The 20,663-nt window shown below is 40.2% G+C and overlaps 1 protein-coding gene across 4 annotated transcripts in view; it reads left to right on the forward strand.

Moving 5' to 3' along the window:
* The window catches only part of DCLK1 (doublecortin like kinase 1), a 385,805-nt gene that overhangs the window by 198,436 nt on the left and 166,706 nt on the right, over positions 1-20,663 (forward strand). For all 4 annotated transcript variants that reach the window (XM_054015297.1, XM_054015299.1, XM_054015298.1 and 1 more), the window contains exon 4: positions 14,476-14,575. In XM_054015297.1, coding sequence (XP_053871272.1) covers positions 14,476-14,575 — 100 coding nt within the window. The remainder of the gene's footprint in view (positions 1-14,475; positions 14,576-20,663) is intronic.

Here is a 20,663-nt window from a genome sequence, read left to right on the forward strand (position 1 = left end):
TGTCTGTATAAGAGCAGTACCTGCCAGAGGTGTGTGGCTTGACACAGCATCACAGGTTGTGAGAGACACCCTAGGTTGGTGGGACAGAAGGCTCAGCAGTCCCACAGTCTAGGTTGCACCCTGGGAACCTCGTTACAGGAGGACAGCTACCTATTTGGATCACCTTCACCACTTGCTGTGACATTTTTGTTTTTTCTTTTGATGTCTTGGACCCAGTTACTGACTAGGGCCTTGGCTACACTGGCAATTCACAGCGCTGCACTTGCTGCGCTCAGGGGTGTGAAAAAACACCCCCCCCCCTGAGCACAGCGAGTGCAGCGCTGTAAAGCGCCAGTGTAATCAGCGCCTGCAGCGCTGCACGCTCTCTCACAGCGCTGCAAGCTATTCCCCTCGGAGAGCTGGAGTACTTGCAGCTGCCGCGGCAGCGCTGTGAATCCGCGAGTGTAACCAAGGTCTAGGTGCCACCCTGCTAAGGTTGTGATGTCTTACATGATCTCAACCCAGTGCAGCATGGCTTATAGGCATCACCTTTTCTGAGATTCAGTTGCATTCTGAAAACCTTTGAAGTTAGGACCTGAAGCAAGTCCCCTTGACTTCAATGGAAGTAGGATTGAGCATGTAGTGCCTGAGACACACTGCTGCTTTCAGTATTTACCAGACTAGTAGACACATTATTGTGTTAAAAAACACACAGCAGGGCAATATTAAAGTTGAAATTACTTTTGGTATGAATTTTTTTTCACAACATGGTGCCAAGTTTTCCATAATTCCATCTTTATCTCTCTGGTATACTTGAACACACCGCCTGCATGAATTACAAACTCAACAAATTCTGCTAAATTGTGTAGCCTGACATTTATCATGTTTATCGCATCATTCCCCAAGAGGTGAGGGATCACACAAGTGAATCACTGTGAATTTAGGTCGGTTAGACTTGTGTTGATTGTAGCTAACAGAATCCGAACACAGACAATATTTATAAACAAAACAATCCGAAGCTGTGCAAGGACAGATAGTGAATTGCCTAACTGCTAGGACCTCCAGTTAAACCATTAGTTAGCCAGCTGTTGTACCTTAACACATACTGCAAGAGTGGTGAGAATCTTGGAGTTTTCTTCAAGCCAATTATGCAGCAGACATTTTTTTTTAAATGCACATAATATGCATAATATCTAGTACTCCTGGTACAACTGGCTTGAATAAGAAATGCTGCTCTGATAGCAGGTGTATGCCTATGAAAATATACATATGTACTGTTATGCCTGAATGAACCATGCTTAAGCCTATGATTCTGGCAGGGAAAGTTTAAGTGAACTTCATGGTTGTAGTGTGAGGTGGGAGGGAAAAAAAAAAGATGAGTCACAGAAGTTGTGGGTTAGGAGGGGAGTTGGAGAGCAAGCACACCCCACAGTCATTCTGCAGTGGGGCCAGCTCCCCGCTCTGGGCATTGCAACTAGGTGAACTGGGTAATAGTGCCACTCAGGTTTGGACTGTCTTCCCCTCTATTGACAGAGATATAGTGGCAGATGCCTAGTTTGAAATGCCACTTAGTTCGAGCGCCTAATCAAATATGTTTTTACAGCCATTTCCAAGATTTCACTGACTTTATTCAAATTCATGATTTACATGAACTCAGTGACAAAATCATAGCCTTAACCATGATGCTCCCAAATTCCTGTGACATCATTTCTGTCTCACATTTTCTTCTAAACTATATTACAGCTACTACTAAAATGATCCGAAAGTGTGTAGAAGAGGATGAATTTTCTAGTAGTTTGTAACCTTGCATGCAATGCTGTTCACTTGTAAAATCAGTGAATATGTGATTATAATATAATATGTGATTGTCAGCATAATGATGAATGCAATAGTATTACATACTATCCCAAGTTTTTCTTAACCAGCAACTAACTGGAATAATATACTTTATACCCTTAAAATTATCTGCTTTTAAGAAAAGAGCTATTTTTCTGATGAACTAATTACTACTTAAATATTAAAATCTCTCCATTTTTTTTCTTGTTATAGAGGAGTTTGTTATACAGGAATTAATTTTTTGAGTCATCCTGCCAAGCACTTTTTTCTTCTGATTTATTTGGAAGAGCTCCTCTTGAATCCCTTTAGCTCCTGCAACTATATTAACTTTATTCTGTGTTTTGCTGACTGTATTTCCCTTCAAACATTAACGGTATCTATGATTTTGATTGCCTTCCCCCATGCACTTTCCATGTTCTGTTTTTTTTTAACTCTCAAATGTTTGAGTATTCCCTCCTAAAGCCATACTCCCCATAGCTTTTTCCTTGCATTGTTTCTTTTTCAGAGGAATTAATCTGTTTTGTCTTGTTTTGATGGTGTCAATTTTGCGTGATGTGATCTTGTCCCATTTCTGGATTTTTGTGCTTCTTCCCGTCTTACTCACTAGATCTTTTAATTCCTTAGAACTTGCTGCCCCAAGAGTATCACTGCGTTCTGTGAATATACTATTTAATAAGGTTTTGCATTATATAGCACTTTCCACGTTCAGTGCACTTTAGAAACAAGAATCCTCACAACATTCCTGTGACATACATACGTACACTCCCCACTTTCCAGATGGAGAAACTGAGGGGGGTAAGTTGTGATTTGTTGAGGGTAGGAGAGAGAAGCACTGTCAGAGCTAGAATTAGAATTTAAGATTGTCTAATTGTCACTCCCCTCTGCTCATAAATGGTCCAACAGAGGAAGGGCTCTATAGTTTTCTTCTTTTTGATTTTCATTCCCTTTATCTAATTTCAGTACTGCTTTTTTAATAGTCAAATTGTAGCTCACTACCATTGTAAATAGTTCTGACATGCACAGTACTCCTCCACATCTCCTTTCCCTTTGTCTAACTATCTGATATTGACAATACTGACTTCCCAGTTTGAGAATATCCCACCAGATTTCAGTTATGCTCAGTAGCTCATCATTCTCATCATTTAGTAATGCATCTATTGGAAACAGTCTCTTTGAATGGACATGGCTGAATGTATAACACTTAGCAGTGAGACAATGTCACAGATAACCAGGATAGAACTTTAGTGTACACTGAGTGCTCCCCTCATGGCTTGATACCCTGGGAAGCCCATCATTGGAATAACAGCCTCTTTACATGGATACTTATATTTATTTTATACCCTCTCCATCTGTCTTGTTAACGTCTGCAGTAGTAATGGAAACTATTGTCAAATAATCTAAGTGACTTCAAGCACATCTAAATCTCTCTTTGGATTGCACTTTAGATTTATTGCCTACAGTCTGCATTTAAAAGAAAGTGAAGCTCTCAATTTTCACTTTTCCTGGAGCATAAAAGTCTTAATAATTAGATCATATGATCTGGTTATTGAAAGGATTGTTATTATTCAGCCCCCAACTGACCCTCTGGAATTTGAAGAAGGTGCCTTGGAGTTCAGGGTTTTACATTTTTTGCTATTTTATTGCCCTTATTACATGAAATGCTACATTATCACCACGCTTGTATTGTTTTTGTAAGGGTTCCAGCTGCAGTGTACAATGACTTGTTGAAACCTTGACATCTGTTTTCCCTTTTTCCGCTTTCTATAAGTCAAGCATGTCACCCTTTTCCAGTGTTGCATACTGAGACTTGGCTTAACATGTGTATCTAGCCAAAAGGCATCATGCATCTCATTTAAGTTCCAGACTGTGTATAATTGAGTGATGGTGTATACTCTTTTTATCAATGATTATGCTTGAAAGAGATGCAGTTTGCGACACTATTGCTAGAGTCCTCTGTTCGTTCTGAGCTAACACGAAAACTCTGTCATAGATATTAAAATGCTGTTGGCCTGCAGTAGAACATTAATATTTTAGAATTAAAATGTCTTCAAAGAAAGAAAAAGTTACATTTCAAAAGGGAGATTATTTGTATACTTATTGATCATTACACAATCCTTGTGCTTCTTGAAACCATGTTGAAATATTCTTGCACCACAAGTAAAAGGAGTGGTAGATTCAACTTTAAGCTTTCACAAAACCTATACTGCCTGACATCTTATTATAGCTTGCTGTCTCCACAGAGGCATTGCATCACATCACAATTTCCCTGAATCAAGAGAGTACTAAGCATGGTGTAAGAATTTTTTTAAAATGGCTTTCAGGGGACTGCCTCCTCCATTTGCAGGAGATGGACTTAGTGACATGGTGGTTCTTCATCTCTAATTTTTATACTCCTATATAACTGCATAAATTTATAATTCTGACCTTTCATACCATGGTGAATAGCGCATACAGCTGCATTCTGATTTTAGAAGGATTTGGTAACATCTGGAGGTTAGACCCTAAATCAGGAGGCCTAGATTCTATTCCAGACTACACTGACTCATCATCTGCCTTGGATATTTATTTGAACCTCTCTTTCCCCATGCAAAATGGGAATAATAATATATACTTTATGTAAAATTTAAGACTTTCTGATTAAAAGCTGTTCTAACAACATAAAGCATACTTACTGATGTGGGGATTCATTGAAGAAGTAGATTTCGGTAAAGATTTGGTTGTATGCACTGTAGACAGGTGCTGTCCCAGAATACCCCCCATCCTGATCTGGGATGGCCCTGCAGGCATCTGGCCTCAGTTTCCCTCAGAGTTCCAAGAATAATCTATTTACACACACAGTCTTCTAGAACAATATTCGCTAACTTCTGGGGCTAATTTCTTCAAATTAACCAGTTTCCCACCAAAAAGCTTCCATTTTTAGATTGAGTTTCAAAGCCCTCCGTCTTGGATCTATGTGTTTCTTGACCCGGCCTCCCAATCTGTAAACTCTCTCCCTCAAGTTCAGAGTCTTCACAGCCCTCCTCCTTGGGGCCTGTGTGTTTCCAGTCCTGTATCTCTGTGGGCTGTAGACTCTCACCTCAGGTTCAGGGTTTTCACATCTCTCCTGTGGCTGTGTCCTGATTTTTTTCCTCTCAGTCTCAGCAGCTCCTTTCTTGACTGAGCTTGGAGATTCCTTTTGAGTCACCTGCCCAGTTAAATAATCACTCTCTTCATTAAATAATCACCTCCCCATTTGGGTCGAATAACTCACCCACTCTCTACAAAGATTCTGGCCCCAGGCTCTTAAAAGGAGAAATAGTCTGGGAGGGGCTTCTATTTCTCTCTCCCAGACACTCTCTGCTCCTCAAGACCATCTTCCTTTCTCCCAATGATAGCGTCAGTTATTTTTCTGACCTTCATCCGCTTTCCCAGAACACATGGAATGAGGTAACTGGCTTCCCAAACTACATCCTCTGGCCTGAGAGGCCTGTATCTCTTTCATGCACCTTACTTCTAAGTTTTATAAACAAAACCCAAGCCTACAAATTTTTGGAAAAATTATATTAAAACTACTTCAGAAGTAACAGAAATGCTTAGTGATGCACGATATAGCACAGTTTATACTGCTATAAAACAAGCCAATTTTATGTTTTCATTTAATACATTTAAGTATGACAGGCTACAATACCTAGGTTCTTCTAATATGACTAAAGTTTACCCTGCAAAATGTTTTCTAAAGTAGTACTTAGACTTCATTTTAAAAAAGGCATTCCATTCTCTTGTTAAAAACTTTTATTATAAATTCTCAGAAATTTGGTACTTGACTCCATTTTTCTTTTAAACTAGCTCAGTTCTCTAATTGTTCTCCACCCCTCCTCTTAATGCACTAAAGAAGTTTCAGATTATATCTGCTGAAGTTTCCTGTGGAAAATGAACAATGATAATCCTGGATTGTTCCTTCTTACTTGCTTTAATAAAATTCAATACATGTTCAGCAGTGTGATGTGCAAACGAAACTAAGCTATTGATTTTCATGTCTAGATACATCTGGCATGCTAGTATGAGGAATATTAGATCCAAAATGCTGAAAAATTGCAGTTTCATTTGTAAACCCACTTAAATTACAAACTAAATATCACTCTGCTGTTCAACAAAGGAGTCTAAAAAATTGCCTAGGCTTTTTTTTTTCCCTCCTTTTCATTCAACGCAGATATTTTTTCTCTCACACAGGCACTCTTGACCCACTTTTGCTGCTACCAGCGTTTACTTTTAAAAGATATATTGACAGCTGTAAGGATAGTTAATCAGATGCTCTGAGGCAGGTACCTGTGTACTCGAGGCTGCAGCAGGGGAAGGATGGATTAAGTTAATAAATACATAAAAATAAACATTGCGCTGGCCCAGAGAGCACTGGTATGATTGGCTGAACCAGATGTTTGGGGTTCTGTTGTTGTTTGTTATAAAGAACCTATATTAAGTATAGAGTACTTTGCTATGCTTGAACTTCTTTTCCTTTGTCTCAAGTTCTAGAATTCCAGAACAAAACAAAAAACCCCAACCCCTCCTCTTCCCCCTTACCCCGTGAAATGATATTATTGCACTTATTTCTAATAGGAAAAATAGCCTTTTGTAAAGGTGTATATATATTTCAAGCTACCATGTCCTGAAACCCATACATTTTTACAACATTTCTTTAATCTTCTAGTAAAATAAAACAACAAAAATCCATGGAGCTGTGCGATGTAAAATAGTGCTGCTGGAACTGGTTTGAAAACTATCCCTGTCTTAATCTTTAAAATTATTTAAGTGCCATCTGTGAGCCTTACCCCAAAGTAATAAGAAACCTCCTTTTTAAAACAACCACATATGAGTATAATTAAACTTCCTCGTAATTAGAGTAAGTGTGTCCTGTTGATCATCGTTAAAATTGTCTTGATTGGAAAAGCTATAAGAGAACCACTAGGTCCCATAGGCATTTTCGTCAGTACTTTGTGTGTCTGGCCACCAAATGGCAGTACTGCGCTGCACTTGAAACAGAAGAAATGTGTGAATCTGGCAAAGGAAAATTAATCTGCATGTAATTGAATACCAGACACTCAGATGCATTTATTTGGGCCTATTTATAATCTCTTTTGTTGTTAGAATTGCTATACCTTAAAACCTGATTGTACTGAAATACCATCCTCATAACTGCAATAACTTATGTCAAGTCCAAGTGGTATTTTCTCCTACTTCTTCATCCCATTGCAACCTTTGTTCTTGTATGTGAAATTTCATTCACAACCACATGCTGATTAATTGTGTCGTGGGATTAAAATGATCATATTTTATGGCATTTAGCCTGGGTTTAGTTTCCTCCAGTGTAGAGGAAACCCATGACCGACATGGCCAAATGGTTCATTATCAAGGGGAAATGTTTAGTGGTCCATTTGTAAGACTTTTATGAACAGGATTGTCTGTGGTTTTCTTTACTGTGAATTTGCTTTTCCTTTAATGGCAGTGTAAAAGCATGCACTGCATATTTGGTGTAAAAAGAGAGTGCCTGGTAATAGATTAGTGATTAGAGAGAATCCTACATTTCTATCAGGCTAGATTCCTAGATATTGAAGATTCTTTCTTCTTATTCCTAGACCAAAACAGTTTTTAGAAATTGTGGCAGTCCTGAACTTGGTCCATAAGCATGTGTTCATGAGGAAGTTGTGTTGGTTGCTCTGTTTTTTATAAACCTGGTTAACAAAACAGATCTGAGATACCAACTTGTAGTGGAGTTGCTATCGTAGGTCTGATACAAAATCTATTAAAGTAAATAATTTTTCTGCTGACTTCAGTAGGTTTTGTATCTGGCCCTATTTGTGACTAGAGCTACACGTATGTATGGCTCTTTGCACAGGGTTTATTATTTATTTGTTACTGTCAGTTTGTTCCACATGATGCTTTCCAGCTGTTCTATAAGGGATAGTCCAAGTCACGAGAAGTTCAAAATCAAAGGATAGACCGACAGACAAGCTAGAGTTGGCTGAAAAGTGGAATTCTAAAACTTCAAAGCTAATGTTCTGAAACTGAATGAAAAACTGAAATTTCCCATTAATGGGAATTCTAAAATTTTGTAAAAAGGATGAAGAAACATTTTGTACAAAATGTTGTAGGCTGCCTAGAATCCCAGCAGCACATCAGTTGGGAAACTGGTCAGCTTGGGGAGCCTAGAAGCTTGGGAGCTAGGGCTTCTGGCCAGCCTGGGAGCCCTAGCTCTGCAGTAGTCCATTTGCCACGCACTGCCACAGAGCTGTGAAGCCTGGAAACCTGGGCTGGTGAGGAGTCGGGGGATCCATTAAGCTGGAAATGATTTTCAGACAGAAAATAAAAATTTCCAGCAAAACTGAAATGTTTCAATGGCAGGAAGTTGAAAGGAAAAGACGGTTGCCTGAGACCCTCTCAAGAGGAAGTGACAAGACATAGCAATAACCTAAATGAGGACTGAAAGAAAGAGGAATGTGCTGAGATTATGGGCTTTGGAAACAATGAGGCTGGTGGAGTTATCTACCTTGATGGAAAAGGTATAATTTAGTGGAAGGAGAGAAGACTAAGAGTTCTTGTTTTGCCACTGTGAAATTTTTCATTGGCAATAGTATATGAAAGAAGAGAGACTGTTGCAGATGTGAGTATGAATGAAGAAGCCTATATTTGATATGGGGATGATAGTTGAAGCCATTAAAATGAATGAGCTCACCATGGAAGGAGATGAAGGGGCCAAGGACAAAACCCCGTGAAACTGACAGAATGGGGTAAGTGAAACTGGAAATGCCAAAGGTGCACTGAAGGAGCAGTGTGAGCTGGTGGGAGAACCATTAAAACTAGAGAGAAGAGAATTTCAAGGAGGAGCTATGATCAACTGTGTCAAATTGGGATACACTATTTGAGGATGGAGAAGAGGAGTGTCAGGAAGAGATTGCTATTGCCTTCTGTGAGTTCTGTGAGTGGGGTGAATGAGTTGGAAAGTAGACTCCAGAGAGCCAAGAAGAGTTCTTGTATTTGGTGATCTCTAGTAGACTCTCTGATACTATGGGGATAAAAAAGTTATAAGAGTAGATAGTTGTGGTGAGGATGTAGAGACATCCTGAAATGTGCAAGAGGTCAGACTAGATGATCATGATGGTCCCATCTGACCTTAAAGTCTGAGTCTGAGGGACAGTATTCTGAAGGATCTTGGATATGTGGAGAGAGAGAGGATGCTAGAATGGGGGGTTGAGATTCTCGTAGGATGGGGAAAATTATGGTGTCTTGAAGACAAAACAAAGATGGGAAGAGGTGAGTTTTGAGTAGGGAACTGAAGGAAGAAAAGGAAGGTAGCATGGTGTACAGAGTTAGAGAGGACATTCCAGGCATAGGAGCCAGTACCAGAGACTTTATTAAATGAACAGTGCAAAGGGAAATAAAATTTTAGCGGAGTGCAGGGCTTGAACATCGGAGTTACAGGAGATGAAATAGGGTGGGGAGGGGACAGTATGATGTTAAGACTTTGAGAGAGGACAAAAGTTAAATTTGATCCATAAGGAGAAGCAAATCCAGTGAAATAAATCAGAAGTCTGTTCCAGACCAGGCCCCAAGATTTCACAGTCCCTGTACAGCTCATTTTTCATGTGATAGCTCATGTCATCTTGAGCCATGTATTCGGTCAATGCAGTAGTGCATTGGTGCAGCTGCAGACAGTGCAGCTGTTGAAGTAAGCTAACCTCTCTTTGGGAGAACTTTTGGGTGTGAATAGGTGCCATTTGTTCCTTGCTGCTTACCGTGACGCAGTAGTGATGTCTGATTAACTGCCAGTTCAAGCTTTATTTTAATGAGAGGGGCCTTTCACAAGACAGCCCTAATAGCAGTTTTAAAACTCCAATGTTCACAGATAACTCCATATGATGACAACAACTTGCGGGGGGGGGGGGGGGGGGGGAGGAGAGGACAGGGGAGGAGTACTATATTTGGCAAGATACCCTTCTTTCCTCTCCTTCCCCCCCCCCCCCCAAAAAAAAACCCTTTTCATCCAGGTCCTGCTTCATGTAGCAGGCTCAGTGGATGGTACCTACAGTATCTTGTAGTGCCCACATTTCTGACAGCTTCTCCTCTACCTTGGATTTAAAAGATGTAAACTTTAGAGGGCTGATGTGAAAGTTTTAAAACATGATTAATCATAAATCAAACTTGTTTACAGAAAGCATGATCTCACCTGAAGTTCCCTCTTTTTAAAAAATATGGAACAGTGTTCTATAATTCAACAACAGAAAGACCGAGTAGGGGATTATAGCCTGGCACGAGGTATAGTGTGGAGAAGACTTCCTCTCCTCAGAAAAGACTCCTCACTGAACAAAAGAAAGTAACATGTGAGTTATCAGCAGCACAAAATGGAGGTTGAGGAACATGCCAGTTATTGATGTGAACAGCTATTAAAATTAATAATTGCATGAATGAGCTCTCAGTCGTCCTGATTCAGGGCACAAACAGTTCAACGGTGGGATCAGGAAGAATTGTACTCCTCTGGTACAGCAGTGCCCAGTTAAATGCACGATTGAGGGGGTGGAGGCTTGATTACATCTCATTGGCAGCAGGATACCAGGGCATTTTGGCTTTTCAGTAGAGAAATTCACAGGTCTGACACTCTTGATTATAATGATGGTGACTTGTGCTGATATAATAATGTGAGATGCGAGATTGTTTACTTGTTTCTGAGGCATTAGGCTAATATGTGACACCACAAGCATCTGGTAAAGACACAATTGCTATGTAGCTTTGGCCGTTTTGAACCAAACGGTGCCTATAGTAACATCTTCTGTTCGTTTACAGAGGGCACTCTTGTAAAGAGAATCTCATTATAAAACGCTGCTTTGCTGAAAGGCTTTCACAGCTTGATGATGCAATTGTCACCATGGAGATTTCATTCCAACAGAAAAGAATGAATTCTATGCGGTCCTGCTTTTGAAATGTGTAAACAGCAGATACCTTCTAATGCCTTTTGTCTAAATCTTCGCCTTGTAAGATAACTTGGACCGGAACATTGGAAAGGAAGTATATAAATGTTAATGGCAAATTTTATTTTCCATAAACAGCCTGATCTCCAGGGATGAGGTGTGCGTAATGGCAGATTAATGAAGTGGGCATGAATAACAGACTCTGAGCCAAAGACAATAGGGAGGGAAGTATACTTTCCTCAGATTTGAGAGAATTATTCAAACACACTGCTCTGTGAATTTCAGTTGAAGTCTGATTGATTCTCTTTCTTTAAAGAGGAGCTGCCTTTCTGTATTCTCCCGTGGTCCACTTTGAAGATAGCAGGCAGAGACTGCTTTAAAATTTGCATTTTAGTGTTTGACATAACACTTTTTGGAAGCATTGTCAGTATGGCTGGGCACCTCCTTTCACAGTAATGACCTGTAAAAGGAGCCAGGTGCAGACTGATTACTCTGATTCAAACAAAGCCAAGAAACCACTCTGGATGTGTAACAGCTGATCACTTTGTTTATCTTTCTCTGGCATAGTCTCTCAAGGGAAGTCCTATCTGTTGACTCATTTATAACTAAACTACTGAAAAATATACTTTAGGGAGCAATCTTGCACTGGCTGGGGGGATGAACAAGAAGACATAAGAGGTCTTTTCTATCTCTGAATGTGTTAGGATTATTCAAGAGCAGACAATGGAAACAGTTACAATTTTACCATCCTAATGCATTACATGGTACTGGCAATCATTCAGCTAAGTGAATGTCACCAGACTTCTTAGGGTTTGTCTACAGAATTTTGGAGCAAGCCTTCCATTTCAGGTGAATGGTCTTGGGTTAGGGAAGCTCATGCTAGTGCTCTAAAAACAACTGTATATAGACAGCACTTGAAAGCTGTAGCTTGGGCTGGATCTTGGCCTATGAAGCTTAGCCAAGGCATTACTTAAGCTGAGTGGCTTATTTTATTTTTAGCTTAATTTGGCTCCTAATAGACATCAGTTAAACATGGTTTAAAATCGATTTAAATTGTTTTTTAGAAGTTCCATTTAGCTTTATGCATTAACTAAATGTGATTTTAAATCATACCTGCAGTAAAAGCAGTGCAACTTTGTGTATAGACAAACTCCAAGTGAACAGGTTTCTGATTACTATTACTTATTTGCTAAAGTCTGCAACTGTGCTTAGGGCTGTACAAAACACACAAGTAAAGTCTGCCAAAAAAACTTAAAACTTAGAAGACACACACTCAGGAAACAAGGTGGGAATAGACTACTGACACTTCTTAAATGAAGTTCTAAAACTCAGTACGTTTGTGAATATTGCGGCAAAGATGAGTGCTTTAAATGGAACTTGACTGAAGAGAGGGTTGAGGTTTTGCAGATTTTTTTAGGAAGGGTGTGCCATGAATGGGGGCAGTGTGAAGAAAAGCATAGAGTTGGGAAGTAGGAAGAAATGACAAAAGGGGTATTTGAGGCTTGCATCATTGGTGGAGTATACATTGAGGGGGGAACACAATAAGAGGTTAGATTGTACATGTAGGCTAGTGCTCCAATGCCAAGGTGATGGGTGTGGTATGAAAACTTAGGCTAGGTCTACACTACCCGCCTGAATCGGCGGGTAGAAAGCGACCTCTCGGGGATCGATTTATCGCGTCCCATTGGGACGCGACAATCGATCCCCGAATCGGCGCTCTTACTCCACCAGCGGAGGTGGGAGTAAGCGCCGCCGACAGAAAGCCGCAGAAGTCGATTTTGCCGCTGTCCTCACAGCGGGGTAAGTCGGCTGCGATACGTCGAATTCAGCTACGCTATTCACATAGCTGAATTTGCGTATCTTAAATCGACTCCCCCCTGTAGTGTAGATGTACCCTTAGATAGAAATGCAGTTGTAAGAACTTGAAGATAAGGACAAAAAATGTGAACTGTCTACTCTGCTTAAGTGGCAAGTCAGTGGAGAGATACAAACTACTGCATCTCAATCACCCCTTTTTTGTCTGCTTCTGATCTAGCCTGAAGCATTCTATGTCACAAATCTGGCTTTGCAAGCATGGTCAAAAGGTGTATAGCTATCCATCTGTTTTTAAGATTCTCCATGTATATAGACTGTTACCTTTCCAAAATCCCCAAGCCTTTTGAACTTTCCCCATGGGGTATGATATCATGGTTCTGCATGACAGATGTATAACCATTGGCTTTCCAGTCATTAATGTTCTTTTGCAATCTGCTAAAAACAAGAACAACAGTCCCTTCAGAAACCTTCCCACCCTCAGAGGTTAATTTGGTCATGTAGGGATCTTTTAATGCAGTAGACACTGAAGACAGGGGTTTCCTGCTTTGCATGGCAAGATGATGTGGTTCAGTGGGGCAGCTCTCCTCTCTTGATAACCATTACAGCTCCTATTTCCACCATTGGTCCTCTTCCAATCTTGTCATTCTGAATTCACCTGCTCTCCCATATTATTGTGGAACTCATAAAAAGTGAGTCTGCTCCCTCTGCTGGCAGTGCAGCTGACTGGATGAATGAACACTTTTCATAGAAGTCTTCTGTCCAGATGTCGGTACAAAAATATTTAGTTGTAAGGTATTGTATAAAGAAAAATTTAAAAAAATGTGGTCCCACATTCTTTGCCAGATGTGGGGCAGCCAGAAAGAATATCATTGTTTACCACATCAAAAAGAATAAAATCACCAGGGGGTAATGATGCTGAAGTTCCTAAAAGGATATTACAAATAATATAACTTTAAAAGCTCTTCTCTAAGCTAATCTATATAATTCACACTGTGCCCTTTGTTTTTTAAAAGGTAGTTAGAGTTCTAATTTGTTTTTAGAAGTTATCAAAACAGGATCAAAAAGGCCAAAAGACAGAACTTGGGAACATTGCCAATCTTTTGCTGGAAGGTTAGTGAAATAATTGTAGAGAATGGAAAAATTAAACCTTTTATTTAAAACGAAGTTAAGAGTGAATATAATGAAATATGGCTTGGGTAAGGAGATCTCAGCTATGAACACTAATCTACCCAACCCCAATTTTGACTTTCTATATCAGCTTGCCTTTTTTTTTAATCTTTTGCACAACACGAAGTCAAATTCCTGGCTGGTACTGACTTGATTGCTCAGAGGTATGCCTGCTAGAAGGTGGTTCACATTTCTATGGGTTGCTGTTTGGAGGAGGTGAAGGGGATAGTGGCAGAGAATATGTAACTGCTTAAAATGGGGTTTTCCCCCTTTTCAGTTCGCCTGGAGAAACTGACCAGGCATATCTTCATTGTCACACAGCTTTTGTTGAAATAGCCACAGCAAATTTTGCCTGCAGAACTGTTAGCTGATATACCTGCTGTCAAAGAATATAAATGTGAACTGTAAAAGTAAATTAATTATCCGGTAGCTACTGAATGCAACCTCATATGTAAACAGAAGGCTCTAACCTCATACCATAGTGATACATCTTTTAGTAAATGTGACATTTACATCATTCTATCTTCTTTAGATCTCTCTTCCAGAAGTGTCCATAAAAATGTTTCTTACTCATAACAGATGGTCAAAGCACTGCTTTGAAATTTCTCTGAAGAAGAATCTCTGTTGATTTCATTAGACTTGAAGAGTGTTCATGCCGCTGTAGACTTGGAGGAATTTATTGTTATAATTATTATTATGAAAGATCCCATGTTGAATGTATTCCTTTCCTTTTCCTTTGCAGGTGATGTGCCTTCAGGATTTCTTTGGTGATGATGACATTTTTATTGCATGTGGACCAGAAAAGTTCCGTTACCAGGATGATTTCTTGCTAGATGAAAGTGGTAAGAAAATAGCACATTTTAAAAAAAGACACACTATTAAAGTATGGGGCAGCTTTCCAGATCTTATTTAGCCTGTAAAATAAGGCCAAAATGGGGGCAGATCAGACTATAATACTAGTTTTAGATACAAAATCAGGATGTCTGTTCTTTAATTTTGATTTCTAATACAGAAAACAAAAATAACTGAAAGTTTATGATGAGATTAATAAGGGCCTATTATCAGCTAACTCACAACAAATTCCTATATAAAATCAAGTTCATAGTAATTTTTATAGGAAACGGGGGTTGTGTGAATGGCTAAACTCCTAGTTTATATGGTCTTTATTTTAAATCAAATTTGAATGGTCATAGATCTTCTACCGGTCCTTCTTGGCTTATCTCCCATGTACACTTATTCTAGTTTGACATCACACAATTGCTTAAAATGGTCTCTCTTCCTCCCAATCCCAGTAAGTGCTTTCCTCCCAACCCCTCCCATCTAAATCTTTGGAATCTGGATTTTGGTAACACCCCAGCAGTAGCATGAAAAAAAGATGTATATGGAAGCCAGTTAATAATGATAAATTAAGACAAACTCCCCATAGAAAACTAAATGAAATCTGTGTTCTATGTAAAGCCTCTCGGAGTCTGATTGCGTAACTTCACTAGAGCAAATAGACCTTAGAGGAAAACATGTTTCTGGTCTGAACTTGCCTACCCTATATTAAAGGATGTTTCTAAGTGCTGGACCATGAGTGGCAGCCAACAAACCGCAAGTTGTCTTGTGCATAAGGAATACCAAAAAAAAAAAAAAGGGCTGCAAATTATCTCATTCATTTGTGATGTAGATCAGGCACCAACTAAAGGGCTTGTTTTTCCCTCTCCTTGTCCAGATTTTTTCCTCAGCAGCTGGATGAATGTATCTTGGGGAGAGGGATAGCTCAGTGGTTTGAGCATTGGCCTGTTAAACCTAGGGTTCTGAGTTCAGTCCTTGAGGGGGCCACTTAGGGATCTGGGGCAAAATCAGTACTTGGTCCTGCTAGTGAAGGCAGGGGGCTGGACTTGATGACCTTCCGGGGTCCCTTCCAGTTCTAGGAGATATGACATATGGAGATATACCTATCTTCAGCACCTTTTTCCCCCTTTAAATAATTTATAACATAATGTCTGAGTCTTACAGGACAGTCCTTTGCTTAGAATAAGGAGAAATGCACAGATAGTCATTTTAGATACGTTTAAAGATCACTACTTTCTGATCTTTATATTCAACATATAATAGAAAATGCAATTGTATTTGTCGGACCTATTGAATTGGAAGGTTTGGAGGGGTTTTTTTGGGCTTATCTGGATCCAGACTTATGAGCTTTTGGAGGGTGGGGAAAAGTCCTTTATCAGTACCTGTATTATAAGCTGGGAGATGTGAGTGAAAAAATAGTTAATACATACTGGTAAGCAAGGAAAGTAACATTCTGAAGTGCATGTGTGCACTCGCATACACACGCCTTACATCTGTATAGAACCTTTCATTATAGAGTTAATGTGAACATTTTACACAAGAGTTAGTCTGTCCCACATGGACATATACTGTAGCCTCCTCTGAGGTGCAGTATGGTAACTGTTGAACAACAACAGACAAATTTAGGACAGGAGTTGAAGATGCAAGGGAAATTTAGTAGGCAGCAATACAGATGCCCAAGCTGGAATGTAGCCAGGACGGGCAACGTTAGCACTGCTTACTCATGTGAAGAGATTCAAGTGATCTTTAATGACCAGGACCTCCATTTTGTCTTATCTGCAGCTGCATAGTGTCTCTTAGCACCACGCTGTGGTCTTTGTACAGATCTGACTTGGAGGGAAAAGTGGCAGCTACATGCCCAAACTCCTTCATGTAGATATTTTCTGGAGGTCTCCTATCAAAGTGTCACCTTGGCCTGACTCTCTCTAGTTCAATTTGCCTTACATAGCATCCTGTCTGCAAGGATGTAGTGTGTGTTTTTGGAACATTTACACTTAAACCTTTATTGTCTAGGGACAAAATAAAAATGAGCTGTAAATCGTCACCTGCTTGTGGGAGTTTACCAGAGTGGGGCACTGTGTTTGATTCTCCAATATAGAGAGCTTCAATGAACAGTCACAGTTTTTATGTTAGGAATTAGTAAACATAATAAAATCTGACCCCAAAATACATTTCTGTTTCATTGCAGGGTGTGAAGTTTTGCAGCCACTTAATTAGTTCAGCATTTTTTCTTAGGTTTTTACTATGCTGAATTTGCCCAAGTAGCCTACAGTTGATGTCTGACACACCCACCCACATTTCCCAGACATTAATCTCCCTAGGGCTCTCAAGCTGTTACAAATTAAATAAATGAGCTTTCCAAAAAGTTTGTTTTGAAACAGTGCAAAAATTATTTATCAAAAATCTGAGTTGCGTTAAGATTGTTAGCAATGATTGATTTCAGAGTAGCAGCCGTGTTAGTCTGTATCTGTGGCACCTTAGAGACTAACAAATTTATTAGAGCATAAGCTTTCGTGGACTACAGCCCACTTCTTCAGATGCATATAGAGTGAAACATATATTGAAGAGATATATATACACACATACAGAGAGCATGAACAGGTGGGAGTTGTCTTACCAACTCCGAGAGGCCAATTAAGTAAGAGAAAAAAACTTTTGAAGTGATAATCAAGATAGCCCAGTACAGACAGTTTGATAAGAAGTGTGAGAATACTTACAAGGGGAGATGGATTCAATGTTTGTAATGGCTCAGCCATTCCCAGTCCTTATTCAATCCTGAGTTAATTGTATCTAGTTTGCATATCAATTCCAGCTCAGCAGTCTCTCGTTGGAATCTGTTTTTGAAGTTTTTCTGTTGTAAGATAGCCACCCGCATAGAATAGAATGACCAGACAGGTTAAAGTGTTCTCCCACTGGTTTTTGAGTATTATGATTCCTGATGTCAGATTTGTGTCCATTAATTCTTTTGCGGAGAGACTGTCCGGTTTGGCCAATGTACATGGCAGAGGGGCATTGCTGGCACATGATGGCATATATCACATTGGTAGATGTGCAGGTGAACGAGCCCCTGATGGTATGGCTGATGTGATTAGGTCCTATGATGGTGTCACTTGAATAGATATATGGACAGAGTTGGCATCGGGCTTTGTTACAAGGATAGGTTCCTGGGTCAGTGTTTTTGTTCAGTGATGTGTGGTTGCTGGTGAGTATTTGCTTTAGGTTGGGGGGTTGTCTGTAAGCGAGGACAGGTCTGTCTCCCAAGATCTGTGAGAGTAAAGGATCATCTTTCAGGATAGGTTGTAGATCTCTGATGATGCGCTGGAGAGGTTTTAGTTGGGGGCTGAAGGTGACAGCTAGTGGTGTTCTGTTATTTTCTTTGTTGGGCCTGTCTTGTAGGAGGTGACTTCTAGGTACTCGTCTGGCTCTGTCAATCTGTTTTTTCACTTCAGCAGGTGGGTATTATAGTTTTAAGAATAAATTGGAATATGACCAAGAGGCTGCTAGACAGCTCTCTAACACCACATTCTACAGGCCATTATCCTCTGATCCCGCTGAGGATTACCTAAAGAAACTACACCATCTGCTAAAAAAACTTCCTGACAAAGCACAGGAACAAATCTGTACAGACACATGCCTAGAACCCCGACCAGGGGTATTCTATTTGCTACCCAAGATCCATAAACCTGGAAATCCTGGATGCCCCATCATCTCAGACATTGGCACCCTAACATCAGGCTTGTCTGGTTATGTGGACTCTCTCCTCAGACCCTACGCTACCAGCACTCCCAGCTATCCCACCTGTTCATGCTCTCTGTATGTGTGTATATATATCTCCTCAATATATGTTTCACTCTATATGCATCCGAAGAAGTGGGCTGTAGTCCACGAAAGCTTATGCTCTAATAAATTTGATAGTCTCTAAGGTGCCACAAGTACTCCTGTTCTTTTTACAAGTACTCCTGTTCTTTGAGCAGTGATTGAGTTTCACTCCAAATGGGTGAGAATTGGCAGGTCTTCCTCTGCTTCCCTGGAATGCTACTGGAAATATCATTCCAATAGGTTTTTTCACTACATCTCTGGTACTTCCTGATTAAAGCCAGATCATAAGAACTACACTTGTGTTAATTTGGCCTGAAAAAAGGAAGTGAAGAGGAACTAAAAGTGGAGGGTGGGAAATTAATAGGCAAAACTTTTTTGAACATTAATGTTCTACTTACTTTTATTCCTATTTTATCAGGAAAAATGCCCATCCTTAGCTCAATGTTTCCCTTACTTGTTTTAATCTCATATGAAAGCTGTAGAAGCTGCTATGTGGGAGGCCCAGGTACTTCAGTCAAGGAGCTGTATTGACCTTGTTTCTGAAGTTGGTTGGTTGCTGGCAATAGGATTATATAACAACTGGCAAAAAGGTCAAATAACTTTTGTGCATTGTCTTGGCTTTCCCAAGGACCTGTACACACAGGGTGTCATCTTGTGACTGCAAAACATTAACATAGAATATATGCACTAAAATCTCCTAGTTCAGGACTCTTTTTGTGTGGCAAATGATCAAAATAAAAAGGGACTATCAATGAAGTAGACTCAACTTCAGTCAGATTATCAAGCAAATAAGAAACTTCCTCAGTTCTCCAACCCTCATTAGCCTTTCCAATTCCAAGTGTCTGATACCCAGGGCCGGCGCTTCCATTTAGGCGACCTAAGCGGTTGCCTAGGGCACCAGGATTGGGGGGGGGAGGGGGAGCGGCATTTTGCCACCCTCAGCGGCAATTCGGCGGCGGGGGGTTCTTCCGCGCTCCGGGTCTTCGGCGGCAATTCTGCGGCAGGTCCTTCACTCGCTCCGGGACTCGCCGCTGAAGTGCCCCGAAGACCGGGAGCGCGGAAGGCCCCCCCCCCCACCCCCGCAGAATTGACGACGACTGGGAGCGCGGAAGGACCCCCGCCTAGGTGCCAAAAACCCTGGCGCCGCTCCTGCTGATACCTTAGAATATAGCCGTAGTCATCTTTGTGGTAGGAACATGAATAGTTCACTGTTTTAGGAACTCTTCTTTCGAGCCCAAAATTACCAGGTTTGCTGATGAAAATTGCCTGATGAACACAGGGTTCTTAAACAATAATATAAATAAAAAAAATAGAGTATTGGCAAGAGGACAGCTTGTTATAATACCACTTCATGTTGACAGAGAGCCTATGGCGCCAGATCTAGAGTCTACCTGAGTTTGTACAAACTCCCAATGCCAGGTCTTCTTTCTTAGTAATGTAAAACTTCAGTAAAAAGCTGTGTGGTTGGTGATGTAATGATATGTATAATTTTCATCTGTTGCTAACGTTGGTTCAGTGCTTCAAAGTTTTATAAGCACCACACAGTACAAGTGTGAAAGTCTTGGTCATCTCCTATTGAGACACCTCCTATAAAGAGGCTACCGCAAAACAGGCCAAATTAATATCTGCTGCCAAGCAGAGTTCAACAAATATAGAAAGGCTGGATGCAAAAACAAGTTCAGATCACTTGACAAGAACAGGTATTAATGTTCATGGAAACTGTGATGAAAATGACATTCTTCTAGGGAAGAAATAAGACTGGCCTCTTTGAAACCTATTTCACCTTGACTTGCTGGCCAATGTTAGTCTTTAGCCTAAGTTCTTTGTGCCAGCAGCTTTATTACATCCTCTTGCAAGAAGGAAATGTGACAGGAAAATCTGATTATTTCACAAAGGAAAAAAAAAATTAAGGTTAGCAGCATCGCGTTTATACCTGGTAAGTTCCTGTAACCTTGATTATGTCCTGCCTGTGAAAGACCGAAAGGGAAAAAATCAATCATAATCACCATCTGCTCTGATTTATAGAACACAGGCTGACGTGTTGAGCAGCTTTTTGGCTGGATGCAGGAGCAGGGTGGCTGACTCACTCTGCCCCCATCAGAAACTGACACTTTGGCAATGGGAAAATTACCATGGGTTCTCGAGACTCAGAGATATAACTGTACTTTCAACAGAGACATGTTTTAATATGTTGTCAACTACCAGGCTTGAGAGAGATTCTGTATATGAGGCAGAAACAAACTAGGGCATGATGAGCTAGACTTTTACTGTATA

This window comes from Malaclemys terrapin, chromosome 1 (assembly GCF_027887155.1).
Source record: "Malaclemys terrapin pileata isolate rMalTer1 chromosome 1, rMalTer1.hap1, whole genome shotgun sequence".
NCBI classification, from domain to species: domain Eukaryota; kingdom Metazoa; phylum Chordata; order Testudines; family Emydidae; genus Malaclemys; species Malaclemys terrapin.